This window comes from Psammomys obesus, unplaced genomic scaffold (assembly GCF_907164565.1).
Source record: "Psammomys obesus unplaced genomic scaffold, mPsaObe1.curated_primary_1811, whole genome shotgun sequence".
Taxonomy (NCBI): domain Eukaryota; kingdom Metazoa; phylum Chordata; class Mammalia; order Rodentia; family Muridae; genus Psammomys; species Psammomys obesus.
In genome coordinates, this window is record NW_026586816.1 from 6,435,323 (window position 1) to 6,445,751 (window position 10,429).

The following is a 10,429-nucleotide window of genomic DNA, read 5'->3' on the forward strand; positions in this document are numbered from 1 at the left end:
TCTATCTATCTATCTATCTATCTATCTATCTATCTATCTATCTATCTATCTATCATCTATCTATATGAACTGCACATATGTATCATTAAGTGGACTCAGCAGCTCTTGTTTATATATTTAATTATTTTTATAAAAATCTAGCAACGACTAAAAAAAGAGGCCATAAATTTGAGAAGGAGCAAAGAGGAGGGAATGGGTTGAAAAGAGGAACGGGAAAGGGTAGATGGCATAAGTATTTTTTAATTAAAATATTACTAAAATTATAAAAGAAGACAGCAGAGGAGTCAGCATCAGATGGGGGTAGAGAGAATACAGGGAAGAGTGGGGAGTGGGCTCTGTGGCTGCAGTTATGACTGGATACTCAGACTCCAGCTGTAGGTGATGGCCAGCCTGTAGGGAGCCAGTGTACATATTTTTCTGTTCACAATATGAAACACAGAAACTTTTTCAGAGCATTAGTTTGCCAGTAGAAACCATCCATAAACAGTAAAACATTGTGTGTCATAGGCCAAATCATGCTTCCAGGCAATCTGCAACCAGGAGAAGGCAGTGAGGCACTCGTGTTTCCTCCTCCACCCATATGCTTGTGGCCTGGGGTTATTTACTATGCACAAAACAGGAGCAGTTAGTCTACAGTGTCTGCCAATGATCCATTTCTTCTATCAAAACATACAGAACCCCAGCATTTCAGCATCTCCTGCCTGCCCTCTGCATCCACTGGGCGAGTGCTGCTGTAGCAGTGGGGCTTGAGAAAGACTCAGGTTTCTGAGGACTCACCCTGGGGTCTCTCTCCAGCTGCTGCTTGTGGTGCAGGCTGCGTCTTCTTTTGGCCTTTGCAAGGCCGTTGTGATAAAAATGATACAGGCCTTCCGCGAAGGGGAGCTGTGGAAAGCCAAACAGACAACAGGATGGTTAGTTTTTGTACTGGTACCAGGCTAGGGCATGTAAGCAAGAACTGTGTGAAGATGCGGTTCACGCCTCGTGCTAGAGTCCCATTCTGTGTTCTTGCTTTCCTTACTTTGCTCATCTGGCATCCATTTCTTCCCTTTTCTTCAAACATCCTTTATTCTTTCTTCTAGGTTGTAGCTTTTACAACCTGTCTTCACATACCAAAATCTCCAGGCTCTTCTTTCAGACAAGTGTTTATACACCACTTGGTACCCAGAAGCCCTAGGGCTGTGCTGTGACAAAGTACTCTCTTGCAGGTCAACTAGCTAATCTTTCTCGGGGTTTCCATGTAACTCTTTGGTAGCACGTATCAGGTTGGAAACAGTGTGGTCACTGAAAACTGACAGGAGCCTGCTGGCTGCGAGGCCAGATTCCACACCGTCTTCCTATATTCTAACGGTGCCTGAGATCAGGTGTGGGTGCCAAGGACAGAGAGAGAAGCCACAGCAAAGAGATCTTCTCTTCCTCTAAGAGCCATAGAGGATCTAGCATGTACTGCTGTTTGTTCTATGGTCCCAGGTAACTTCAGGGCACCTCCCTGTTTCACACACACAAACACACACACACACACACACACACACACACACACACACACTCCATACACATATGCATATATATGAAGACCCAAGGGTTCTAGGTCTCTGTTTCTCTTCCACATTCCTTCATTTATTACTTGTAGCACTTGCCTTGAACAATTAATTTAGCTGAATGCTTCACAATTAAGAAAATAATGTGAATAGGTATATATATTACTGGATATATATATCCAGTAATTACTGGTATATATATTACTGGTTTTCATGACATTTTTCAAAGGAGTTCCTGAATTAAAGCATTTCACTATTCAATGTATTTGAAGGTGAAATGTAGCTATGTGTTCCAACCAAGTGCTTGGAAGAAAAGGAAACATGATGCTTTGGAAGAAGTTATTCAAAATTAAATGGGACCCATCTGAGAATTTTTAGATAAAGTAGGATTTCAACATGCCATAAATATTTCTTAAATAACTGTAATCATTAGAAAAGGAACATATAGTATCAGGAAAATACAAACAATGCACAAAAGATCCCAAATTTTAAATTTTCACTCTTTCATTTTTCAGTAGTATTAGGCATAAAGGATACCCCCCCACCAAACCAGCCCATTCTCAAGAATAAATTATTATTATTATTACTTTAAATAATTGTAATAATCTTGGTCACACATGTCACATGAATTATTATATAAATTGGGTTGTTCTTTTTTTATTTGCCTCTCACATACTATCTCACACTCCCACTTTTACCTCTCTGTTGGTAGCTTTTTGCTATGTCATGAAAGAAACCATGATGTAACTAGAATTTCCATTGCTGATACATGCTTAGAAATTTATTTCTCTCTTTCTTGTTCTTGTTTAATAGTTAAAGACACTGCTGTGTTTTGGGACAAGGAGACCTTCAAGAAAGATGAGGTGATGATCTCCAAAATTCACTTTCACAAAAACAACTAAAACCCTGGAAAAGTTGCCAAACAACCATTTCAGAATTCTAAGAATCAACAAGAAGCCGGCAGCTTCCCAAGGAGCATCTAAACAAGGACAGTTCTCTGACAACAATAATCAAACATCTGTGGGGTTTATAACCTGCCCCATCTGTCCGCTGATGCCAAATCCTACAGTTTCTTTGAAAGCAGATAGCTGCTCAACTGCTTCAATCATAGTATCTGTGTCCAATAGCAACTTAACAGGCACTGGAGGAGGTGCCCAGGGTTGGAGTTATTCAAGAAGCCCCATTCCCAGACACTCTAAAATATCCAGAAAGTCCCACTTACAGGGATAAAGATTATGTGACCCATGCATTGTTCACTGAGGAAGGCTTCATCTTTGGGGTATTTGTTGAAGGCAGTCCATGCCAATCACCTAACACTGCAACTGCCTACACTAGAAATGCCAACTGTGGCTAATGAGCAACTGGCCCAGGAGCTTCAACTAAAGATAAAGTGAGATATTTACAGGGCTTTCTTTATCTTTATTTGAAGCTCCCAGGCCAGTTGAATACTATTAAGCAATTAAGAACAAGGAAATCATGAAATTTGCAGGCAAATGGTGGGAACTAGAAAAGATCATCCTGAGTGAGGTATCACAGAAGCAGAAAGACACACATGGTATATACTCACTTATAAGTGAATTAGACATATAATATAGATAAACATACTAAAATCTGTACACCTAAAGAAGGTAAGCAAGAAGGAGGACCCTTCTTGGGTAAGATGATCAATTCTCACTCAGAAAGGCAAATGGGATAGACATAGGAAGAGGGAGAAAACAGGCAACAGGACAGGAGCCTAGCACAGAGGGCCATTGAAAGACTATCCAGCAAGGTATTAAAGCAGATGCTGAGACTCATAGCCAAACTTTGGGCAGAGTGAATGGAATCTTATGAAAGAAGGGGGAGATAGAAAGACCTGGAAGGGACAGGAGCTCTACAAGGAGAGCAACAGAACCAAAACATCTCGGTCAAGAGGTCTTTTCTGAGACTGATATTCCAACCAAGGACCATTCGTGGAGATAGCCTAGAACCCCTGCACAGATGTAGCCCATGGCAGCTCAGTGTCCAAGTGAGTTCCCTAGTAATAGGAACAGGGGCTGTCTCTGACATGAACTCAGTGGCTGGCTCTTTAATCACCTCCCCCTAATGGGGGAGCAGCCATAAAGGAAAACAATGCAGCCAGTCCTGATGAGACCTGATAGGCTAGGGTCAGATGGAAGGGGAGGAGGACCTCCCTTATCTTTGGACTTGGGGAGGGGCATAGGAGGAGATGAGGGAGGAAGGGTGAGATTGGGAGGGGGTGAGGGAGGTTGCTACAGTAGGGATACAAAGTGAATAAACTGCAATTAATAAAACTTTAAAAAATACCCTAAAAAAGAACAATAAAAATAAAATGGGGATGGAAACTTCTACCTGAGCATCAGAGATGTACTGTCAGACATACTCGAAGCCTGCCAGCAAATAATAATAATAATAATAATAATAATAATAATAATAATAATCAGTTACTATTTTGAAGACAATGCCAGTCCAGTCTTTAACTGACAACCAGGCCAAACAAGAGAGACTGGGCAGATTCATTAGAGCATTCAAAAAGTCACAGAGCTTGCAGAATTAGTCGAGGAAACACACCGAACAAACAAATCACCACAACAGTGCGATCCAGAACACCAACACAAACACAGGGGTGGCGAGTTCACTTTTGGATTTGCTACATGGCGATTCTGAAGATGTCCGCCTTCAGAAAAAGTGTCATGAGGCATAGAAAGAAACATGATCCTGTGGCCCATACATCGAAAGCGGGGAGGACAAACAAGAACCCTCCCCGCGGGTCCAGGTGTTGTACGTACTACACAAAGACTTTAAATCAGCCATTTAAATATGTTCAAATGGCTAAAAGGGACATCTTGTCTACAGAGCGACAGCAAAACATGAGAGTGATGAATCATCAAACAGACAATATAAACAGGTAAAAATTTTAAAAGGGAAAAATTATAGGGTGGAAAGTATAATAATCAAATGAAAAATAATCAAATGAAAAAGAGGACCTTAGTATCAGGTTTAGGTTCAGAGAAATAATCAATAAATACAAATATAGTCCCATTGAGATGACCTACTTAGAGTAATAAGTAAGAAATGAAGTAAAACGAACAAAACACTATCAAGCATACCATTTACAGAGAGTAGAAGTTTCTAAAGAAAAATAGACAGACAGGAACAATGGCTGGAAACGTCCATAACTTTATGAACAGCATTAATATTCTTATCTAAGAAGCACAACAAGATCAGAATAGGATAAAGTTGGAGACTGCATATTACACATATGCAAATGTGAGACTCACCCAAGCACTGAGCCAAAAATGTATGCAAGATGCTCAGTAAGATTCAAAATGGACTTTTTGCCAGGAATGGACCTCAGTATAGAGTGCTTGACTAGAATGCACAAAGCTTTGAGTTTATTTCCAGTGTGGAATGCAACCCTCAAAACAGCACACACAAAACTACCTCACTGCATATTGGAAGTCATGGAGATCACAGAACAGTTGGATAGCATATTCCTGATGCCAAAAGGAAATTCATTAATCAACAGTTCTGTATTGGACAAGACTAATCTTCAAAAGACCCATACAGTCCCAGAAAAACAAGCATGAGAGTTTCTCTCTAGGAATTAATAACTTCGGCTGAAAGGAATGCATTTCAGCCATTTCTGGCACTCTCCAAGAAAAAGCGCACAGTCGCAGTGATGGCAAATCCGTAGGAAAGGACTGTGCTATGGTCGGGATCTTCGGAGTCTCCCAGATGCTCCTGTCTTCGCTGTTCCTAGCTGAGGGTGGTAGGAGGTGGTGGAAGACAGGATGCGGAGCCTCTCTGGAGGATTGAGCTCATGGCAGGGCGGTGTGTCTCTGGGGCACACTCTACCTCAGCCCTGTCCTGACTCTTGCTTCTGGCTCCTTCTCCACACGTTTGCACGATGCATTGTTCTTCCTCATATCTGGCACAAAGGAAAGGAGCCTATGGGCCATGGGCTGCTGCTCCTGTGTGCTGAGGTCTCATGGATTTCCTACTGTGTGCTGCTGTTCTCATGGTCCTGCTCTTGTGTGCTATTGTTTGTCTCATTGCTTAGCAACACTGATGAACAGCTGACTAACACTGAGATTATAAATGAACTTTTGCTTGTAACAGTCTTTTTTCTATACCTTATTTAATGATGCACATATAAAGGAAAAAAAAAGAAGCGACACATACCACTTTTTGGTTGCCTATAATGTATAACAATAAAATTTGTATAACAAACAAATCATGAAAATAGAGGAAGCGAACATAGCAATGGTGGAGGCGCTATCTACCGGACATTGTAGCAGCTTCAAGTATTTCACGAGTGATACAAAACTGGACATATAGTCATGTAGGAGAGAGATAGAAAAGTTGCCTATGTAAATCTTATCAGTATAAAGTAAAAACATTAAAAATTTCAAGAGTTAGAGCCGTCAGAATTGATAAGAAAAAAAAAGCAACTTGTGACTGCATCATGCGCAGCTCGCTAGAAGTACATTTCAGGTCAAAACGCAAAACAGGCTGACACAGCAAATGTGAAAATATATATTATCAAAGCAATAGTAAAATAATAGGTATTGTTACACCAGTATCAGGCTAAGCAATTTTAATACAGAACGTATTGATGGACACAAAGAAAAACATTTTATGATGACAGAAATACAATCCACCTAATGACATGAAATTATGAAAACTTTGAAATCACCTCTTTATTAGCAGAGTCTTTGAAAGACAGAACAACCTGGCAGGGAGAGATGAAGTGATCAGTCAGTCACCGTTGGTGCTACAGTTTGGATTGATTATCTCCTAAAGGCCTACGTATTGAAGGCTTCATTTCCAGGCTAGTGCTGTTTGAGAGTGGTGAAATTTTCGGGAGGTGGGGCCTAGAGGAGGTACTTTAGGCATTGAGGAACTCTTCTTTTCCCCCCGTAGTTTGTGAAGTAAGTGGTTTTTCTGTGTCACCCTCTATAACATAATGAGGATGACTGACCACAGACTAGAGCCTCTGCAAATGTGAACCAGCATATGTCTCCTGTCTATAGCTCAGGCTTTTGTTATAGCTGTAGATAGGTAACGAACACAGTTGGAAAAAAAAAGACCTACTTGCGTTAGGATTGAAATGCTAGGCTGAAGATTAGAGTGAAGACATGAACAAAGGTATATGCCAAGAAGGTTTAAAAAACACAAAATAGTCATCTAAAAGTAGAAGAAAATATAGTCTTCTCAAATATGTGTGAAACATTCTCCAGGGCAGACCATATGCTAGGATGCTGAATGGCTGTCAATAAATTTAGCTATAACCTGGGATTGCTCAATGAGATAAGGAACTGCACGTTTCCATAAGTCTCCCCTAATGCTGAATAGTCCAAAGTCTACCAAAGCCAGAATAAGAATGCACATATCCATTTTTCTATATTCTCAACATGAAATTAGTAGCTATTGAATAACATTTAAATATTTGACAACTTGATAGGTAAATATACCATCTTATTTGGGTTCCTTTGTTCTAAATGTTTGAATAGTTTTCACGTGCTTACTCTCCATTTAGGTTTCTTTCCTTCGCATTGTCTGAATTTCTAACCTCAAACATGATCATTTAAAATGAGTTTATTTTACTAAGTTTAGGGGTTTTTTTCTCTTACCAATGGATAACAGGAAATAAATAGCCAAATAAAAATTGCTTTATTTCCTCAGCTTTTAAGGCAATGTGGAAGTCTGTAATAAGATTAGTTTCTGTCCATTTTCGATGTCAGCTGCAGGCGCTGAGATAGAGACTCTGAGATAGCGTCACTAGGGTCAAGTCTGTGGCTGGAATGGGGGGTTCAAGAACACATCCACCTCTGCCAGGGGACTGGCATGCAAAAGAAAGTCTCAAGAATACTTTAGCTTTTGTGATTTAGTTCCTGTTCATTAAAAACCATATTCTCTAGGGCATATTTAACATAAATATTTAACATGCCTTTTCCAGGCTCAATGGTTCTTGAATAAAATTTCTACTTAACCCTACTCATATGCTTGGGGTAATGTTTAAGATTTGGGTTTTAAAAAGTGGACCGAGGGAAAGAAAACGTTGCCATAATGCCTCTGGCTACACAAAATTTTATGCCTTTGACCAGTGCTGGGTGGCACAGACAGTCATTTTTACTTCCTATTAAGTAGGGCACTATAAATCTGAGAATTTTAGCACTAGAAAAGGACTTGGGGTTGAGTACCACTGAGTTTTGGAAGACTACACTTTATTATTATTCTGGTTTTGTTTACTGAGTTTTAGAAATTTAAATTGAGTGGAGGCAAAGGGAAATTTTTCCTTACAGTGGACTTGTGGAGGTGATGGAGGAAATTGAACAGCATTTAGAAAAAAGCTTTAAAGGAAATGTGGCTGGGAGCATCACCAATGGAGGACAAAGTTTTTAAATTTTATTTTAATATTTTTAATTTAGTTGTTTATTCCCTTTACATCTCAGTTGTTCTCTCCTCTTCTCCTGTGGCACCCCTCTGTCCCCCTCCTCTGCCTCTCATCCCTGCCCTCTCAGCACAAACCTGCCTCAGCAATCCAGTCTCATCAGGACTGTGTACTTCCTCTTTCACAATGTCCTGGCAAGGCAGCCACACCAGGGTGAAGTGACTGAAAGGCATGCAGCAGAGACCATGCCCTTTCTGGGGCACCCACATGGAAGCTAAGCTGACCATTGGGAATAGATATGGAGAGGGGTCTAGGACTAGCCCATGCCTGGTCCTTGGTTGGCGCTTCAGACTCCTCAGCCCCTCTGGGACCAGGTTAGTTAGGACTGTTGGTCTTCTTGGAGCTTCTATCCCCTCCAGATCCTTCTATCCTTCCTCCCAGTCTTCTATAAGGCTCCCTACGTTCCGCCCAATGTCTGGCTGTAAGTCTAGGTTTCTGTTGCCTCTTAGAGGACAGCCATGCGAGGCTCCCGTCTGCAAACGCAGTAGAGCACCATCAATAGACTCAGGGGCTGGCTCTCCCCCATGGAGTGGGTCTCAGCTTGGGCCAGATGGCGGTTGCACCTTCCCTTGAACTTTGATAAATCTTAATCCATACATACCCTGAAGGCAGGGTAAATTCTGGGTGGAAGTTTTTGTAGGTGGGTTAGTGTACCCCTCTCTCCACTGGGAGTCCTGTCTGCTTAGAGGGTGGCCTCTCTAGTGTCCATGACCTCTGCCATCAGAGGTTTCAGCTGGAGTCACCCCCATATCCTCCTGAGCTCCTCCAGGAGCTCAGGTCTGTTGCAGGTCTCTGGCTTGTGTAAGAGGTGCCTCTGGCCATGGTCGCTTTTCTCTCTGCAAGCCCTCTGTTCTCTGGCCCCTGCTCGCCCTTTATCTGATCCCCATCCTCATTCCCAACAGTGTTCCCTCTCCTATCCTGCTCCTTCTCTTCAAACACTCCCAATGACTAGTCTATTTCCCCTTCTGGGTGAGATTCAAGCATCCTCCCTCGGGCCCTCCTTGTTTCTTAGCTTCTTTGGGTCTATGAATTGTACGATGGTTTTTCTGTACTATATAGCTAATAGCCACTTATGTGTGAGTATATACCCTGTGTTTCTTTCTGGGTCTGGGTTACCTCACTCAGAATGATCTTTTCTAGTTCCATCCATTTGCCTGCAAATTTCATGATTTCCTTGTTTTTAATAGCTGAGTAGTATTCCATTGTGTAAGTAAATGCACTACAGTTTCTTTATCCATTCTTTGGCTGAGGAACTTCTGGGTTGTTTCCAGTTTCTGGCTATTCCTACACCTGTTAGAATAGCTAAGATCAAAAACTCAAGTGACAGCGCATGCTGTCAGGGATGTGGAGAAAGGGAAACACTTCTCCATTGCTGGTGGGAGTGCAAACTTGTTCAACCACTTTGGAAATCCATCTGATGGATTCTCAGAAATTTAGGTATGGCTCTACGTCAAAACCAGCTTGACCACTCCTGGGCATATACCCAAGGGATGCCCCACCATTCAACAAGGACATTTGCTCAGCTATGTTCATAGCAGCTTTCTAAGTAATGGATGACAAAGTTAATGGGGAACAGCAGGCCAGTAAAAGAAACCTAAAGGATCCCGCCTTAGTGAGCTGAACCGAGCCGCTTGCCTCTGATGAGATGCTGCAGTCAGTCATATGCCTCAGTATCCGCAGGAAAGACGTACCCTCCCATGTAACTCCCCAGCAACAAATACATAATGTATATTCCATCAGATGGAAATGTCAGACAAGCCCAGAACTCAACGAGAGTCTTTGAAGTCATATTCATGAAAGACCAAGAACTTTTCAAAATTGAAGGAGACAAAGGAAACAGGGCAGTTAAATAGGTGCATTACAGACCCTGGGGTAGAGCCCACATTGGAGCACAGGACATTTGTGAGGCAATTGGAAAAATTTGTAGAAATCTTAATAATCAATAACAATGCTTCCCTGATGCTTTTACTAATTGTCTTATGATTATGTAAGAGCTCAGCTTGGGGAAGGCTGGATTAAAGGCAGAATTGAATCGAGGGAACAATTTCCCCATGCTATTGTTTATTTCTTGTCTTTTTAAAAGAATGGTGGTAAATATAAGCAGTGTCAAAATTCCCATCCCAACCACTTTAACATAAGCAGATTTGTGCTTTTAAGCATAATTCACTGTGTACCCATTGTCAGCCTCCCATTGTCAGAACCAGTTCACCACCCCCAAACCAAAGTTTAAGCCAAGTGTGATGGCACAGGCCTATACTCACAGCAGACTGAAGAGGCCAATCTGGGCTCTTCACTGGATGCAAAGAGCAAGCAAACACCTTGAAGATGGAGGAGCAGAGCGGCAGATCACCTGACCAACACGTGGAAGGTGTTGAGTTAAATAAGCAGCAACACACACACACACACACACACACACACACACACACACACACACACA

General features: G+C 41.7%; 1 protein-coding gene across 1 annotated transcript in view; it reads right to left on the reverse strand.

Moving 5' to 3' along the window:
• Pcsk2 (proprotein convertase subtilisin/kexin type 2) overlaps nucleotides 1-10,429 on the reverse strand; it is a 260,339-nt gene that overhangs the window by 230,454 nt on the left and 19,456 nt on the right. The window contains exon 2 of the mRNA XM_055602602.1: nucleotides 778-882. Coding sequence (XP_055458577.1) covers nucleotides 778-882 — 105 coding nt within the window. The remainder of the gene's footprint in view (nucleotides 1-777; nucleotides 883-10,429) is intronic.